This window comes from Magallana gigas, chromosome 5 (genome assembly GCF_963853765.1).
Source record: "Magallana gigas chromosome 5, xbMagGiga1.1, whole genome shotgun sequence".
NCBI lineage: Eukaryota > Metazoa > Mollusca > Bivalvia > Ostreida > Ostreidae > Magallana > Magallana gigas.
The window spans coordinates 25,670,917-25,690,413 of NC_088857.1; the positions used below are offsets into that span (position 1 = coordinate 25,670,917).

General features: G+C 34.6%; 1 protein-coding gene and 1 non-coding gene across 4 annotated transcripts; one reads left to right on the forward strand and one right to left on the reverse strand.

Moving 5' to 3' along the window:
- Nucleotides 1-480: 480 nt before the first annotated feature.
- LOC105337400 (trafficking protein particle complex subunit 9) lies at nt 481-18,888 on the forward strand. 3 transcript variants are annotated; one of them, XM_011442111.4, is made up of 23 exons: nt 481-628; nt 1,867-1,971; nt 2,948-3,860; nt 3,993-4,138; nt 4,571-4,830; nt 4,948-5,016; nt 5,225-5,296; nt 6,341-6,542; nt 6,899-6,992; nt 7,167-7,346; nt 7,578-7,720; nt 8,301-8,386; nt 8,590-8,716; nt 9,620-9,830; nt 10,630-10,718; nt 10,975-11,123; nt 11,518-11,660; nt 11,919-12,029; nt 12,843-12,981; nt 13,748-13,841; nt 14,759-14,857; nt 16,204-16,310; nt 18,311-18,888. In XM_011442111.4, the coding sequence occupies exons 1-23, from the start codon at nt 580-582 to the stop codon at nt 18,479-18,481; spliced, it is 3,759 nt and encodes a 1,252-aa protein (XP_011440413.3). In that variant the 5' UTR covers nt 481-579; the 3' UTR covers nt 18,482-18,888. The 3 variants fall into 3 exon arrangements, with proteins under 3 accessions (XP_011440413.3, XP_011440420.3, XP_011440427.3); XM_011442118.4 differs by having other exon boundaries at nt 16,207-16,310; XM_011442125.3 differs by lacking the exons at nt 481-628; nt 1,867-1,971 and adding an exon at nt 2,148-2,287.
- Nucleotides 2,054-2,125, reverse strand: Trnam-cau (transfer RNA methionine (anticodon CAU)). The gene has a single exon. It is a non-coding gene; the product is annotated as a tRNA-Met (tRNA).
- Nucleotides 18,889-19,497: the final 609 nt, after the last annotated feature.

The window sequence follows — 19,497 nt, forward strand, 5'->3', positions numbered from 1 at the left end:
TCTTTTCTACCGATGAAAAAAAAGAGGATCACTTTTTTGTTGCCGCTATCATTACCATCAGCGTCATTGTCAATAAAATCACGAGAGAATATGTCTTCCGTCACAGGACAACGTTACAATATCGTGTAATTGTTTCAGTCCTTTTTGATAAATAAAATTAACACTATATATTTATTTCTCCCCCTTTTTGTTTTTTTTTTTCTAGTAATCTGTTTATTTATAATTCATAACTGCAAAAGTGGCATCTCCATTTTAGATATTATTTTTTAAGGACCTGACTCATGTTGATTATTCGGTAAAAGTTATGAAGGTTAAGGTAATATTTAATTACGGCATGGGAATGATTTAATTAGCCCAAGACAATTTAAACTCGCATATATATAAAGCTAGTTGCTATTTTCGTGTTTTCACGTGATGTGAATGTTGTCCTGACACCAGTAAAGTGTCAATGTGTGTACATATATACTGTTGAGTAGAATAAAGTACTCAATAGTACAATGAACATTGTGGTCGTGGGAGCTCGGTGGGATAAATTCATTATGACCGGTCTTGTACAAGAGATTACAACCTGACTAAAGTATGACGTGTGATTTTGTGTCGGAGTACAATCTTTTGAAAAAATCAACAGGTAACTATTTTGTCATTTTATCATTTTTTTTGTAACGCCGATATTTCTCTAATTTTGAACGGATTGTTCGTTGGCATGCATGCACATTGCGTCTATACATGTATATGTACGAAGAGAGAGAGAGAGAGAGAGAGAGAGAGAGAGAGAGAGAGAGAGAGAGAGAGAGAGAGAGAGAGAGAGATATTGACGGATGGACAGACAGACAAAACAAATAAATGGTTAGGGAGCGAATAACCCCCGTTTTCCTCTGCTCACCTGCTTATTTTACTTTTGTATTATTTGATTTTGCTTTAAAGAACTGGCAATTGAATAGATAAAAATTTTAAAAATTAAGCTCACCGAAGTTTTGTATTATCTAGAGCTATAATTAACATGTCATATCCCGATACTTTCGATAAACTTTTTAAAGATTTTGTTTGCCTCTCTTCTTCCATGCACCTCAATTTCATGAAGGATTCCATGAATTCCATGAAACACTTTATAGTCCCTAGTCTCAATGTGCACATGCATCTATAATCATATACTAATCCACGTGCCCCTGTGTAATGTGGCCTTGTCGACGCGCTTTGACATACAGATCTAGAACACAATGATATGTCTTATAAATGGAACATTGATGTCAATTAATACCAAGGATAATTATTAGCAAGTATAAGTATATATACCTCAGAACATTTTGGTTACATACTTTTTCACCTGCCCAACATAAAGTTCTCCGGATATAGATGGGTTGTTCATGGATATTCACGCATATATATTTGATATAATTTACACGTCTATGCATAAATCTAATTTTTAATTCGATTGATCTGTGCATGTACGTTATACTGTGCACGACACGAGCCAAATGTGCAACTATTACAAGCCGAAATGTCAATCACAAGGGCCCGGTTGAAACACCCACTAAAACTCCCTATTTCAAACATGATCAATGTACATTTTTATAAAAGTTAATGTACATATTGAATACACTTTTTTTCACATTAATGAAACAGATTTTTTTTTACAATACACAAAACACAAATATTAAAGATATCAATAACTGTCCGACAACCGAGCCCTCGCAATGTCAATCACTTATCAAGTTCCTATTAAAAAATGACAATAGTACAATACTACAGTACTTAAGCAAGATGTGAAGTGGAATAGTTTATTTTTTCCCTCGGCAAAAAAAGCATACATTATGCGCATGTTGATTTTTTTTTTAAATGACACAAGAAAAACCTCTATGATTTCAGCTGGTTATAGTAACGACTGTCTCTACGATGTAGCTGTACTAAAATTACTTATGGCACCTGTGCAGTCAAGCAACCTGGGGTATATGCAGCAAACGGATAAGCCAAGTGAGTATTAAATGCTATGTTTAAAATTTGATCAAATAGAAATAGGTAAACTTCAAATAGAAAAAAAAAAAGAAAAAAATTTTAGCAGAGCGTGGTTTCGATCCACGGACCTCTGGGTTATGGGCCCAGCACGCTTCCACTGCGCCACTCTGCTTCCATGTTTAGCTGACGTAAAAAATTGTATATATAGTAGAAAAGCGGGAAGCCACGCAAAGATCGCGAGACATCACGAGATTTAAAGTGAAAATTTGTAGTCTGTAAAAGTGGGATGTACTATTATAAATGATAAGGATGTCATTGTATTTGTCGATATTCTGTGAGTAGTCATATTTGTCACAATATTATCAAGATTATTTATTGTATATGTTAAGGTTGAGAAGATATTCTATTGGATACGATAACATATGATTCTTTCGAATTTTCTCGTTCCGTTAACATAAAAACGCTGCTACACTGTAAAACGGACAAGAAATGGACATAAAACCGTCATCTGCACTATTTTTTTTAGTCTTCAAAATATAAAGTATGATCTGAATTATTTTAAACATGATTTTTTTGTTTGTTTTATGGGAAATATGCAGTGCAGTACAATTACGACTCTTTTGCAGAGAAAACTTAAATAGTTTCTGTTTGGTGAAATAATTTTATTAACCTAGACAGCTTTTCATCATATTAGCAACCGATTCAAAATAGTTGAAAGATTCAATATGCAATAAAAATGGCGATGTCATCAGAAACCCTACTTTGAGTCAAAATTGCTGTATCAAAGAAAGAATTTTGTTGTGATACATATGCAATCTGTTTCCTATCATAATCTTATTTCTTTTAACACCTGACATTTATGAATTTGTTATTTACATATTTTGCAACCAAGGTGAACCAAATGAATTGAAATATTTCGTCAAATGACTATATCACAACGCCCATTACCTGTTATTGTGTATTGTTGTGTATTAATTAATGACCATTCTTACAGGAACTATGAGTACAATTGACTATGGACAGACTGCCGAGGACCACCAGGGTTTATTGGTCCTGGTCAAACACACAGGACAAGCATTGTCACAGCAAAAATTCAGAAAAGTATGGGACCGGACTAAAAAGCTGAACTCGGTTAGCATTCCAGGGCAAAACAGAAATGCTTGGGTCAGATACAAACAGCATTATCCAAAAGAAAATAATGAGTGGGGAGACTTTCAGGCTCACAGAAAGGTGTTGGGACTAATTTCAGTTGGAGAGTGTAGAACTGTGGAGGAATTCGAAGACTTATTTGATCATTACAAAAATGTGAAGGAGGAATATGCATCTACACTGTTCAATTCTCGTCTCATTGTCTTTGGGATGAATAGAGATGGAACACCTCTAGAGGAAGAAATGGATAACCCAGTTTTATCCCTTCACTCCTCTCAGGATAAAGCAGACAGCGAAGACAGTGGTGTCACATCAGACATAAGTCCATCAGACAATGTGGCAATGCATGAAAAGCCTTTGCTCAAGGAGACTAAAAGTGATCCATATGGATCTGTTTCAAAAAGCAGTTCAGAGGGGAAGATCACTTTTGTTGGTAAGAAACCTCTGAAAAAACAAGAAAGCAGTCCAGTGCCTGTTTATCAGTATTCTCCCATATCGACACCACCTGGAACGCCCCCCTTACAGAGACCTCACAGCAACAGTCTTACCAAAGACAGCACTGGGGCAGAGGTCTTGTTCTTTCCCAGTATCCAAGACTGTTCCGATTTGGAGGAGAAGTTGAAGGAGTTTATTGTGTCATTATTCTTTGTGTTGGAGGGTAAACGACTCGATCGCTCTTTTGAACGCCATGATCGTATTCAGCTTTTATGTGCACCATTTGAAAGAAAGGACTATGTTGGATTAGATACTGACACAAAGTATGCATTTTGATAGTCAAATTACCGGTATAGAATGTTTTTTAATAAAGTATTTAAAGACAAATTTTAATTTAAAGACTAAATTAATATTATGATCTGTTAGGTTTCATTTCAGTTTTGATTTTTTTTTAGGTCTTTTAGAAAAAAGTGTCAAGGCAGACTACGCAAGCATCTTGCTGATCTTTGTTTACAGGCAGGTCTCCCCGGTGAAGCTATTCTTCACTACGAAACTGCTATTGACATTCTACGCCCCGTCAATGATGCACTTTGGATCGGAGGTTTTCAATAGTTTTTCTATGTCTATAAATACTTTTACCCAACAGTATGCACCAAGCATGGGTAAAAGATTGTGATTTTAGCTCACCTGAGCCAAATTAAGGCTTAATTAATCTTTTCTAATCAAAATTTGTCCATTATCTGTCATTGCTAACAATTTCAAGTCCTCCCCACAATCAATGTCACATGCAATCCTTTATTCAGTATGAAGAAGAATGATAAAAATATTTGTGCATTTATACCAGTCTATTTTTATGTAAAGCTGTTTATCTCAGAATTATGGCCGATGACGTTTGTTGCTCAGGTGAGCATTGTTGCTTCAACCAACATCTACTTTGTGGCAAGGGTAGAGGAGAAAATGTTTATTTTGGTACAAATATTGCTGTTTTAGATTTTCTTTTGAATATAAGCATTGAATTTTGTCTTTTTCTTAGCCTGTTATGAAGGTCTTTCATCAGCAGCTGTTGTCATAAACTATCCCAAGTCAGTCGCACTTTCTGGACTTCGTCGGAACTATTTTTCACTGTCATCAAAAAGAGGTTCATCTATGTTGAATGAAGCTAAATTAAGAACTGGTAGCTTGAACAACAAAACGAATGGTATGGAAAGTGCACCAGAGAATTTGTCCAGGGTGGCTCCTGACCCTACAGACATAATGGACAAATTCAGAGAGGCTTTGGGTCATTACAGCAAGGTCTGTGCAAAATTATATCTCTTTTTATATACTTGATATGTAGATAGCTTCACCTGCAAAAAAAAGTTATTATATTCTTCATGTTCTTGTGTATTTTTTTTTCTTTGATTGAAACAGTTCAAAAGTGCAGCAGTTATTGAAATAGAGCTCAGTCTAAAAGCATGCAGAGTCTTGACCATGCAAGGGGTAGGACACTTTGAATAACTGTATATTTCCCAAATATACAGTAGTACTATAAACCTATATATCGGTAAATTAGAGCACTTCTGCTTTAGCAAAACTTTCCTCTTTAACATATTAATCATCATCATAAATTTGCATATTTGGATAGTTTCATACTTGTATTCTGTTTGGAGAGATCTTGAAATATTTGCTATTATTTCATATGTTTCAGAAATGCCTACAAGCTTCCACATTTCTACAGAATGTAATTTACATAAACTGCAATATTAGTGAGGAGGACAAGGTAAAGAAACAGTTACAGGGACTGGATGGTCGTGGCCATTTTTAGGCTATACATGTATTTACCTCCATATGAAAAAGAACACTGTATAAATATAAAGGATTATGCTCCAATTTTAAATCTAAAATATTTGGATTTTTTTTATGCCCCCCTTCAAAGAAGGAAGGGCATAATGCTTTGATGCTGTCTGTCGGTCGGTCAGTCTGTCGGTCGGTCGGTCCACTAATAGTTTCCATTCATTTTCTTCGCAAAGGATGAACATATTGAAATGAAATTTGGTATACAGGTTTATCATGATAATATCTAGGTCAAGTTTGATATTGGGTACGATCAAGCAATTTTTGACACAGTTAAATTCCAGTTATTTGCAGTTTCTGCTCATTTTCTTTGCAGAGGATTAACATTATGGAATGAAATTTTGTATACAGGTTTATCTTGACAATATCTAGGTCAAGTTCGATATTGGGTATGATCGAGCATGCAGTTTCCGCTCATTTTCTTAGCACAGGATCAACATATTGGAATGAAATTTTGTACACAGGTTTATCATGATAATATTTAGATCAAGTTCGATCGGTACGATCGATCAATTTTCTACAGAGTTATGGCCCTTGGACGTAGAAAAATTTGTCAATGAGTTATTTGCAGTTTCCGCTCATTTTCTTCGCAGAGGATCACTATTTTGGAATGAAATTTTGTATACAGATTTATCATGATAATATTTAGGTCAAGTTCGATATTGAGTACGATCGAGCAATTTTCGACAAAGTTATACCCCTTGGACATAAAAAAATTCCACTTATTTGCAATTTACGTTCATTTTCTGTATGGATGTTTCCAAGGGAGGGGGGCATAAGTGTTTTACAAACATCTCTTGTTTTACTAAATGTTAGTTTATGGCCAAAAATATCTTAAGGCAGATCTGATGGTGAATTTGTTGACCACCCAGCCTCCTATATGCTCACATCAATTATAGGTAAACAGACTGAGGCAGATTGTGATAGAGTTTGAATGGATTTGACGTTTGCATTAATCGTTTGGTTACAGATACTCAGATACTGCACTCTCTCTGAGTTATATGCAGACATTGGCTTCCATCGGAAAGCAGCTTTTTTCAAACGGATTGCTGCGATGCAGTGCGTCTCATCCCCCCAGGCCACACAACAGAACTGGAGTTGTTGCTACAGCCTACTTATTCAGGCTCTAGATGGTTACAACATTTCCCATAATTTGATAGAGAGATGTAATGGTGGGTGCAATGTATATATTAATTGATGATTGTGCCGTCTGTTGTTGTATATAAATTTTTTTTCATAAGACCTATATGAGTTAAAGTGTGTTTCCTGTTTCCTCCAAAAATAAAAACCTGAGTTAATAGGTAGAAAAAACCATTTTATTATAGTTTTTAAACTTCATCACTCAAACAGCTCCTTATGAGACATTCTAAAATACAGATCTGTTGTTCTAAAAATTAAATTTTATAAATGTTTCTTTAACATTAGAAGACATGCAGTGAAAATTAAAAAAAAAAACAACCCATAAAATTATTACTTCTGGAAAAAATGTCAACAAGTCTGGACTTTATTTTTATCATTTTCCCATTAGGTCCTCACTCCGGATGGCCAGTCCTCCAATCAAGGGTGCTAAATGAACTCATTTTTTCTGCTCGTAGAATGGGTAAAATACCTATTGCAATCAGGTGAGTCACCTTTTATTAGCCATTTCATATTTTTGTTATGTTGATTTTTAAAAGCACATTTGAAAGACATCAAGCGCATTTCTGATCGCAGCTTTGACACTAATCCTGATATTGTGTCCAATGTGTTGAAGACAGATCTTTCTGAATTGAATCTTTGGTCTTGCATTGTTGCAGACATACTACGTTTATGATCCACTTTCTACATCAATTCATGACTCTGATGGAGAAGAGGGACATAAGTCAGACTTTGGAGCAGTTAACCACACAGACAGATGATGGGAACTGTCAATCACTTGCCCTGGACAATGGCATGATCCTACCGCCCGTACCACTTACCACTATACCATATGTGAAGTGAGTGACTCGCTTACAGATATGGTGCAGATTGCTCAATAGCCGTGCATTGATTTATCTTCTTAAAAAAATTTTTCAAATGTTATTGTCCTCTTGTATTTGGTGCTTACTATGCTTGTTATTAAATAAATAAAATAGATTTCAATTTTTACAAAAAGCAGTCCTCTTTGATTTCAATGCCGGTTTAAATGTTCAAAACCTTAAGCCTTGAACTTTATCACATGTATACAGGTCTTTCAAGTTGATTCGAATGCGTCCACACTTAGAACCAGTCAAGTTAAAGAGGTATGGAGAGTCCACCAACTCGGGACCTTTCATCTTCACACCCCTGAATCTGGGAATGAGTAGAAATGACAAAGACGATGGGAAAATGGGCAAGTAATTTGTCACAGATATGTTTTTATTTCTTTTACTGTTATCATTTATATAGAAGTCTAATTAACTGCAATCCATCTGAATTTAGTGCAAAACACAGTATCAATTGCTAAATAGAAATTAATGTTTTAAAGTGTTTTTTTACGTGTTCTAAACAAACGAGGTCTGACAAACACTAGAAACTATTAATAACTTTCTGGGTATGTAACTTGCAAGGTACATGTAGTATTAAAATAGTCCAATTTATACAAAACTTTTACCTATACAAACCTTTGTGAAAGATAACATATGAACACTGTTTACATAAAAAAGAATTGTGAGCTCTGTAGCATGTACCGGTAACTTGACAACTAAACATTCAAATTATTATCACCCATTAGAAATATACTCTAGTAAGGCAATGTTTAAGATTAAAAAGCTTTCATTGTGACCAATTGTATATTTCAGTTTTAGTCAGTATGTTGCCCTTTGATACACATGATTTAAATAAGTAATTATAGATTGTCAATATTTAATGTGCTGATGATATTATTTCTTTTAATTGTAGACTGTGTTGTAATTGTTGTGCTTTGGTTGTAGATTTTTGTCTGGTGGCTCGGGATGTTTGTGAAGTGCAGTTACAAGTGTACAATCCACTACCTGATGAACTCAAAGTTACTCAGATGGTAAGTATAGAATCAAACTTATGGTTTGGTGACATTTGTTAAGATCGTAGATTAATGTGTAAAATTTGAAGGAAACAGTTTGGGGGGTTTAAAACTTTATTGTTAATTGATAGTTTGTTAATAGATGCAATGATATATGTCTGAGTTCTTAACATTTTAAAAAAAGAGACAGTAAGATGACAATTTTTGGGATGCTTTTTCAGGGTCTGATAGTGGAAGGAGTGGAGTTAGAGCCTTACCCCTGTAACCCATCTATTCCAGCAGAGACCGGGCCCTATCTAGTCAAGTTGTTATGTCGGCCCAAGTCTGAGGGGGAGCTACACATCATAGGTAAAATGACCCATATAGTCTGTCCCAAGATATTTATGCAGCACATTTAGACAATTTTTAATAAAAAATATACATACCTGTGAATGAAGTGCAATTGAAATAGATAAAAGGGACAATATCCAAGATAACTCCATTAACACATTATCCTTGTATGCTTGGAAATATTCACAGGAATGAAAACAGATTTCTTACGGAGATTTATAATGGGAAATACATGTTCATCTTTTCTCCATTCAGAGGTCATTCGGAATACCTTGTACAATTTTTCAACGTTATCATCAGGGTTTGATGCAATACAAATCCCCCCGTAGACATCACATTTTTTAGCAGTGAATTGAAACCTAGTTTTAAACCCAATGTGATACCACGCTGACCAAATTAAATATGCTATTGAGCATTCCGAAAAGCCATTGAAAACTCTACTGGTATTCTGTAATTTGCTGTAAGCTCTTTTTCATGATACATGTATATGTTCAACATAGAATTTATGACTGTTGAATGTTTAATATATGAAGTTTGCAACAGGTAATTAAACATGTTTTACATTTTCAAAAACTGTTCAGAAAGTTTTTAAAAGTTAAATCATACAATACAGGGTTATTTTTTAAGTTAAAACTTCATATCGATATAGAAAATATCATGTACGGTAAACTGAAATATAATTATGAAAGTAGATTGTAGGAGATATACATACCGATAATCCTGCTGAATTTTATTAAATAATGTTGAATGATAATTGAAGATTTTATATCATAGGATTGTAGGGTTTATACAATACCATCCATCAGTAAATATTTTCTACTATGTGATTTGACTTGTAAAAGGAACTCTTTACTATTGGTACTTAATACATTGTGGGATTACAGTAAATGTCAGCTTTCGATATATCAAACCCTGTTACAGGTTATTTCACCAAAGTGATGGGAGTCAAAAGTCAGTGTCGACTCAAAGATCTCGACCAGTTGAACTTTGATAAAATCAAAGTGAGTGTTGTTCCTCCCCTGCCTCAGATCATGCTGACAACATCACTGCCAAAGGCAGACAACTTTCTATCAGGTGACAACAGTGAATACGTTGTCACTAGTGGAACAACAGTCCTATATGCAGGACAGAGGTTAGATATCTTCAGTATGCAATCAAAAACCAAACCTTCAGTATACAATCAAATGCAAAGTAATTATGTGTTAATACATGCACAGATCCAGAAAAATTTTCCAGGGGGGGGGGGGGATCCAACGGAAGACCTTATTGTTATTGCTTTGTTTCTTTTTCACTATTATTATTGGGTTTTTTTTCTGTCAGATTTTCTCAGAAACACTTCAGCTGATTTTTATGAAACTTTCACTCTTTCAGGTCTCATCACTTCTGGTCTCGAAATATTAAAGATTTTATGTTTTTGCTTGTTCACGATTTTTCTCCAAAAGTATTTAAGATAGAACTTTCAAATTTTCACAGATGGTAGAGAGTTAACGGCCGCAGTGCCCTTGCATGTGCGAATGTCCACCGTCACTTCTGGTCGTCACCAGAAGAAAATGAAAAACCTTAATTTTTCAATTGTTTTGACTTGAATTTTTTATGTTTTCATGCTTAAGAGACGCTCTCAAAACTTCCGAATATGAAATTTGTTTTAAATCAATCCATGCATTCTCGAAATTTTGGGCTCCAAAGTCCTGAAGCGAGAGTCTTGAGTAGTTCGGTCGTTAGAGTGGTGGACTTGTGCCCAGGCGACCTGAGTTTTGGGGGGTGGGTTCTGAAATTGTATCGATTATTCATGGTATCATTTAAAATAGAAATTGGGAGTTGAGTCTAAAACCCCCTGACCTCCCCTCTGGATCCGTGCATGTTTTATTCTGAGAGCATCTATTAGGAAATGAGATTTTTATATTTTCAGATTAATTTGTTTCTTTTTATAGCATGGAATGTCTAGTCACATTACAGAACACTAGTCTGCAGCCAGTGGAGCACGTGGATGCAGAAGTCATCTGTAAAATAGAGGAAAAAGGTGTCTCTTATGTGTGTAGACTGCCATTTAATGATCTGTTAATTCTTTGTCTCAGGGTCAGGGGGTAATGGTTTAATGGTGAGGTTTCAATGGGGATTTACAGCTAAAGCAAAAAATGTTTTTCTTACTTTGTGCAGATTTTGTGTTCTTTAGAAGTGAATACATGTACTATTGTATTGATTTAAAAGGAAAATACTTGGGCAGTGCACACACTTGATGCATAGTTTTTATTACCTGTACTGTTCATATATTGCAGATTATTTAGGCCAGGTATTCCAGTGGAGCATGGAAAACATTCAGTCACAACTTCCACTACAACCCAATGGTATTATGTGCTTCACCCTGTGTATTAATGGAGTGTCAGACTTCTTGTCAGACAATGTAGACCTGGAAACAGCCGACCAGGTAAACACAAAACACAGAATGTGTGTCATCTTCACTAGCCAAGGGTTTACGATCAACTCTTCTCCTCTACAAGCCGTAGGGTTGTAGGTTGCAGAGGGGCAGAGTGGATTGTAAACCCTTGGCTAGCAATGATGCATGTGTATGTGGGATGTTTCCATACTTGTTTGACTTTTTTTCCCATTTAAATAATGGAGTAGGTAAAAGTAATCTGTCTGGCACTGCAGTCACTGTCACAAACTTTCCTAAAGTCAATATTCAGCCTCCAGTCTTAAGTATTGATCTCAAATTTATGTACTTTTCTTTAAATGATTTAAGAATAAATAGAGTGATGTTTGTGATGCTGGGGCCTGATGGTTGGCTAGCTGTGATTAACCTAGTTTTTTTGTCCTGTCAGTGTGTGGAGTGCCTGCTTCGTGTGGAGTACAGTGGAGGGGACGGATTACAGGCCAGTCACTGTCGTCAGTGTGCTGTCAATCTGTCAGTGGATATTTGTCCGTCTGTGATAATTCAAGTTTGGGATGCACTCCCAGCTGAAAGGTACAGTAATAGGAAAAACTGTAGCAGAAAATAATTTTAAAGAATGAAATAACTAAAAGTAGTTGTGTTTATTAGTAAGTGCTCTTCATTTACATGTGTTTTTATGTAAATCTGTTGGTGCAGCATTTCAAGAAATTACAATGTACTAATCTTGTGTAAGCTAAGCAAGACATACAGTTCATTGATATATGCTTATTTATTAACCAAAATTATTCATAATTTGTGTGATGGAGGATCATTTTCATTTTGTTTCTCTAGATGTGATCATTGTTACCTCATCTTTGACCTGCTTAATGCATCAGGTCATGACCTCTCAATACAACATTCCAACCAAGAATCCGTATTTATCTTGCCAGGACACACTGAAAGGTAAAGTCAGTGAACTGTTTATGCTGTAAGAATATATGAAATACCTGTATTTGATATGCAAACTTGTAACTATTTGAAAGTTTCTGTACATAGTTGGATGAATTAACATTAAATGAAGAATGGATAAAGTCTGGACTGGTGTAATTGTAAAGCTCATATACTGTAAACCAACTTTTATTTGGAACAACTTTTTCCCCCAAATATTTTGGCATCTTTATGAGCCTACATTGTACATAAATATTCATTTAAGAAATAAACAGCAAGTTAAGATGTTCACCGGGATATGAAGTTGGTTGGTCACGTGATCAAATCCTGTGAAGCCCGAAGGACTTCTCAGTAGATTGACATTGCTGTTTATCACTTATATTTATGTTTGAAAAAGACAAATTGTTCAGAACTGTTAGAATAACCAAGATTTTAGGTTTATAATAATCCAAGCGGTAAGCGCGTGCTATGATCATTGTGACGTCACGAAAACGTTCATACAGAATTGAACGTTTTCGTTTTTCTGTAGGTTCAGATAAGGAAAAATATTTGCAAATGTAAATATAAACTAATAAAAGAGACAGGAAAAGACAGGTCTGCTGCAAGATATATTTGCAACAACAAGGAGCTCACCAAAACCAAAGTTCTCCCTCCATCGTGTGAATAAAAGTTGGTTTACAGTATTGGTTGATGCTATCCCTACCAAGTGAAATAGATGCATTTAAAACCATTTTTATATTATTAGGATTACATGTACATTGTATATATACACAATGACTGTAGATCAGGCAGTGCTCTTCATCAATTTGTGTTTGGTTGTTTTCTTAGAATTGCTGTAGAAATAGAACGCTGTGATTTTCCCTCATTACCTGACATGACGTATTTAAGGAATCGAATTAAACAAAGTAAAAATACAAACCACTACAGCACCTATTTGAACCAGTTTGTCGACATACGATGGAAAATTGTATCCTTTGCAATAACTTGGCCATCATAGGAGGCCCACTGCTCCTCTGATCCTGGTACATTAATAGGATGGGACTCTATTTGTATTACATGTATTGTGAAGTTCAACATGGATTAACTCTTTAAATAAAAATGTTCTTCTATACTACTGGAAATATAACAGGCAAACTAAGTAAACTAGGAGTATGGTGAACAAAGATGCTTCATCTAGCTTTGTGAAATCTATTACCTTAGTCAGGGGCTCTTGTTTTGATAGTTAGTGGGGGGGGGGGGCTTGACCTGTCAGCTACTAAATGTGCAATATTTTTAAATTGTTCAGTATATTACAGGCAATCTAAATACTGCATGTATGCAGGATTATTTTCACCCTGTGTTATTTTCGCCCGTTTTAACTTGCAAACAGTTTTGCCCCATCTTGAATTTGCCCAGACAAAGTTTTTAATAAAAAATAACATAGGAATACGCCCAGTCTTAAATTTGCTTGCTGTCAACTAGGGCAAAAGAGGTGTAAATAAAACAGGGGCGAATATTTCCATGTGTACAGTACATAGTTATTGATTAAGCCTATAGCAAAATCTTTTAATTCATGACCCTTTGTGATGATTCTTGGATTCTTGGATGTGTTGATGTTGGAGAATAGGGGTTCAATGGTTCAATTGATACTGGCTTGCCAAGATATATTTTTCTGCCTTACTATCCTTTCCAAGGATTTTAAAATAATAATGATGTGAAAGAGAGTTTTATCTACTTCCTTAACTCTGATTAAGCCATCTTTAAAGGCCAGTGGAAAACTGTCCATAGATTATATTGAATGGTCAGAAGAACAGCTTCGTCAAATTCAGATTTCCCCCATTGAGTGGGGTAAGTAAATACTGTAGATCTCTAGCTCTGCCGGAAAAGCCACTGTTCCATTCATTTAAAAAACTTGTATTTTACAGCACACAGAACTCTAATTTTGGATTGAATAACCTCATTTAAATAAAATACACTAAGTACAAATCATCGATACCAAATAATTCCTCAGACATTTTAATACAGATGATGTCAGTTTACTTGCCTCTTAAATTCTTTTAAACACCATCTTCAGCCCCAAATGTGTGAACTTTGTTGTTTGTTTACATGTAAAAATGGTGATTGACTCTCAATGTGTACATGAATTTGACATACCAGGTGAATGTAATTCACTTTCTGAGGTCATTTAGCTTGTTTGAGAGAAGGTATGAGGCAAGTGAAGTAATGATATCAGTAGGAAATTGTCAGAAGAATTTTACGGAATTATTTTCGGAGAATGTGTTAGGAAATAAAGTTAATAAGTTCAAAACTAGCCCAAGTGTGTGTGCTCCATAAATTGCAAGGATTTTTTGTAAAAGAGAACTGTGGCTCTACATCACATCAACCCAAATTTTCCAATAGAGCTACAGATCAGTGGCTTGATAAGTAATATCTTTTTGTTGTTACGCGTTTGAAATCCTGTTTCATTATAAAGGACATTATCAGGACCCTGCATTTACTCTCATGATGATACATGTACTACAATCGCTAAAAAGATAATTCAAAATGTTATACAGAGTATATTTACAATAAAACTATGTTTATTTTAAATAAAGATAAAAGATACTTCATTTATAAGAAACTGACTTACTGAAATGTTTGAAGATTTGTATTTTGTCTGATATTTAATCATTTGTTCTATGAATGGTTTACAATTAGGACACATGATGGGCACAAGAACAAGACCTATACTTTACCTGGGTACACCCTTAATTTGTCTTTTGCAGAGGTTAAGCTGAATGGTTCATTTTTCCCCCAGAAAGGAGCTTTAGAATGGTCTGTGTTGGACTGCCTTGATGTGGTGGCAAGTGTTACAGTCAACACAGGTACAGTACAAATTATATTATTATACTTTCATGTTAAATACTGAAATCTGGTTGGTTTAGACGCAGTTGATAATCCGTTCTATTACCCTCAGCGTTAGCAACTCACTTAGCAACAGGCAACACAACGAATTGTTACATGCGCGTAAACTATGCGCGTACGGTTTGCCAAAGAATTCACGTCATTTATATATAAAAGTAGAAAAGTTTTCTGTAAAATTAAGACATTCAGTATAATAAAATAAATAGTGCCTGTTTAGGAGGGTAAGAGTTGAAATTGACACCCTTCGAAAACCATTGTCAACCTCCGCTTCGCGGTGTCAATTTCAACTCTTACCCTCCTAAACAGGCACTATTTATATACTACTGTATACAGGGTTATTTTCACCATAACTATTTTTCACCTATCTCCATTTACAAATAGTTTTAACCCATCTTGAACTCAGCCTGATAAAGATTGAAATTAATATAGCCATATAAAAAATTGTTTTGAATTCACCCAGTCAAATTTGCCCGCTGATGATGACAAAAGAAGCGAAAATAAAATGAAGGCAAATATTTTCCTATATAAAGTACCACCATTAATTGAGAGGAATCTGGACAAAAAGGATTCTGGGAACCCATACATAATTATATACTAGTATATCTATGAACAGTTTTAGCAAATAAATGTAATGACAAACATGTATGGTAGATGCATTTTGCAAGATGGTACAGTGGTAGTATTTAGCTCACATTAACCAAAGGCTGATCCATCTTAAGTCTGATGTCCATCTGTAATTTTTTTGACATTTTTTGCTTTTTCTCAAGAACCACTGGATTAATTTTAACCAAAATTGGCACAAGACAAACCATCCTTTGGTGAAGTGGATTCAAATTTGTTAAAATAAAGGGAAAATTCTTTTAAAATCATCTTCTCAAAAACCATTTGGTGTAAAAAGTTAAAAGCATTAACTCTTATAAGCATATAATTACAAAAATCTTAAATGCAAACGAAGTCAGCACAATACTTCTGATTTTGAATTGTTTAAACATTGACCACTCAAACAACCAAAGAGCCCAAAAGGGGCTCAATATTTACTCCAAGAATACAGGTATTTAGAGACAAATTTTTAAAAACTTTATAGTTTTTAAACAAGATCGACTGTACTAGGTTGTTCAGATATTTTTGTATGTGACATGTATGAGCTGCAATAATCAGAGTTATAGCCACTGTTGCTCAGGTGAATAAGTAGTCTGTGGGTCTCTTGTTTATGGGGAGGGGTTGATCATTATCACATCTATACATTCATGCCTGTGGCGCTTTTGATGATAGTATGTAATCTTTAGGATATACACATTTATTTCAGAAGAATCCTGCAACAGAAGTGCCTTACTTTACATAACTTGTCACCAAGATGATGATGACTGTGATAATGTGTCAGTGCTGGGTGTCAACACTGCCTTCTTTGAAACAGTAAGTATAGATATCAGAGATAAATATGCAGCAATAAAATTTGCTGTGCAGCTCAGAGTGATACAACAATCTAAATGGAAATTTCCTGTGGGATTTTTGGTTTGATTGTTCATTTAAGGAGGCCAACTCCAGTTTTTAGCTCACCTGAACCAAAGGTTCAAGTGAGCTTTTATGATCACCCATTGTCCATCTGTCTGTCTGTCCATCCCTCTGTAAACTTCTTCTCAAAAATCATTGGGCCGACTTTAACCAATTTTTGTACAAAGCATCTTTATGGGAAGGGAATGCTGATTTTTTAAAATATAGGGATAAACCCTTTTTAAAAAAGGAGATAATTGCAAAACAGTTAGTGTAGGGTGTGTGTCTTAAAAAATCTTCTCAAGAACCATTGCACCAGAAGTGCCAATATTTACACAAAAGCTTGTATATATGCTGAAGATTCTAAATTTTAAAAATTGTGACCCCAGGACCAAAACTGAGGCCCCAGGCAGGGTTCAAAGTTTAACATAGAAATACATAGGAAAATTAATGTTTAAAAATCTTCTTCTCAAGAACCACTGTGCCAGAAATACCAATATTTACATAAAAGCTTGTATATATAGTGAAGATTCTAAATTGTAAAAATCATGTCCCCTGAAATAAAACTAGGGCCCCAAGCAGGTTCAAAGTTTAACATATAAAGAAAAATGTTTAAAAATCTTCTTCTCAAGAACTACAATGCAACAGTTTGTGAGATTACTATGAATACATCCTTGGCTATTTTCAATTCTAAATTGTAAATATCGTTCCCCTGGTTTTACCGAAAACTTGACCAAATTTCTGTGTGTTACATTGGTCTGAGATTCGGAAGAGACGTACATGAACATTTTTCAGTCTCGACAAATCTCGCTGAGATTATCCTATATTATTTCGTAGCATGTCTGGTGATTCTACCTTGCCATGCTCACATGTCAAGCATAATCTATGTGAATTAAACGCTTGTTGACTGATGTTAAATGACCATACAAGGAAAGCAATAGAGTGACAAGAATCAGTTAAAAATTCTTAAAACTCGATCCCGATATTATGTACACTTGGCTCAAAAAATATCCACGTCCAGACGGGGGCTCATACAAACAAATTTGTTCGCTAGTGCCAAAAGTCATGCGTCTCGGGCGGTCGGGCAGATGGTTATTTCAAACACTGCTGTAAAGCCATTATGTACCCTCTAAGTCAGGGATATGAAACATACATTGAACAACCATATTAACATTTTATTTAGTATGCTTCCGCAGCTAAAAATATATAGTGCCAGAAACTTTGTAGAGAAAAATCTTTTTAATGAAGGAGTGGATATAATTTAATGATTATTTTTCAAAATTACTTATCAAATTGGTTATGTAAGGTTGAACATTTCATTTAATAAATATACTCATAACATGTGGTGACGTTTATATTTGTGCTCATGGCGCATGAATTAGTAAAGTGTATTCATAGGAAATAGAACGACGCAGATTTCCAATGCAAACATAAGGGGAAATATAAACTGAAAGTAAATATAAAAGCATAATGGCAACAGACCTCTTGTTGACTAGAGATAAATAGTATTAATGATTTTGTAATATTTAGACATAAGATAAATACTGTAAAAACATGCTTTAAACGCTTGTAATGAATTGATGCTAAGAGCAAAGTGATTTTTATTCCCCTTGATGTTATTACATATTGTAAATTTGACGGTTATAACAAATTCCGCATGTAACAAAGCAAAATCTCCCATTCCAGGCACTTTGTTATACATGTGTTTACTGTATACTAACACTAATTACATGTAGCAATGTTACGGTATTGCTATTTTTCAGGTTAGTGGTGTAGCCCACAATCCCCTTATCTTCTCTTTCTGGGTGGGGATGTAAGGAGGATGTTTACCCATTTTACCATTTAAGATGTGTAGATGTATGTCTTTGTAGATGCTCGGTCTTTGTAACTCAAACATTGCCTTTGTCTTCAATGTATTTCAGGTGAAACAGGGACAATCTTTGCTCATCAATCCTGCTTTTTTAATTCACTGTGGAGGAATTTACACCATAGACATAAAATGTGTGGTAATATCATCTGAGGAAGTAGAGGAGACATTTCATTATCATCCAGTGAAACTCCATGTAATAGAGATAGCGGATTCAGCATTTTAGTATGCAGGCTTGTCTAAAAATAAAAAATCTTGTGCAGATGAAGATGTATCGGCCGGTATTTAAAAAATGCCTTCAAAACAAAACTATTAACAACAGGTTAACGGGTTGGTTAACAAAATAGCTTTAATAAAAGCTTCATATTAAGTCTTCAGCAAACACTTTGTGCATTGAATATTGATCATTCATATTAATTTAGACTGAATGAAATATTTTGTGATTTAACAATTGATATTATCATTCATTTGCATATTTAGTTTGGTGCTTAAATTTTTTTTTTTGAATTTGTGAATATATTTATAATAAATGTAAATTATTGACTACTATTTAAAGCCATTTTAACTTCAGTTAAATTTATTTGTTGTTCAAAAATATTATTTTTATATCTATCAATTAAATCATAATGCAGAGACAAAAAAAAACGTTTGGTTGTTTTTCATCCTTTTTTTTTTGGGGGGGGGGGGGTTATTAATCAACTCCTCAATGCAAATGACCTCTGCAGAAAGAAGTGGACCATTTTAATCTGCAATTCTTACATAATTTACTTCTTTAATGAAGAGATGCTGGCTGTTTTATATATAATAAAAGCACTTATAGTTTACAACTGTAAATAAGGTTTTACAGATGAAAACTATTGTGAACTATAGTTTATGGTTTGTAAATTATAGTTAACAGTGAATAATCTAGTTTATTGACTGTGAAACTATAATTAATGGCATTAATCACAGTATAAATTACATCTGTAAATCATAGTTAACCCGATCATGCATCCATGTTCCAGAAGTGTAAACTATAATTAACACTGAAAAAATTATCTGTGATTGCAAAACATAAAATTAGTTTATCTGAAACAAGAGGCCTTTAGGCCTTAACAGTCACCTGAGTACCATAGCCCATAAAAAATTGTGGAGGAGTCTCATAAATGCATTTAAGGGGGATGTGCAGCCATTTTGTACATTTGAGGATAAGAATGTAAACATTTCTTGAACTGGCTTGTTTCCACCCGAAACTGTTCAAAA

Coding starts and splice junctions, on each gene's coding strand:
- LOC105337400 (XM_011442111.4), top strand. CDS start 580: ATGACGTGTGATTTTGTGTCGGAGTACAATCTTTTGAAAAAATCAACA. Junction 6,993..7,166: donor AAAATACCTATTGCAATCAG/GTGAGTCACCTT, acceptor GCATTGTTGCAG/ACATACTACGTTTATGATCC. Junction 7,347..7,577: donor ACCACTATACCATATGTGAA/GTGAGTGACTCG, acceptor ACATGTATACAG/GTCTTTCAAGTTGATTCGAA.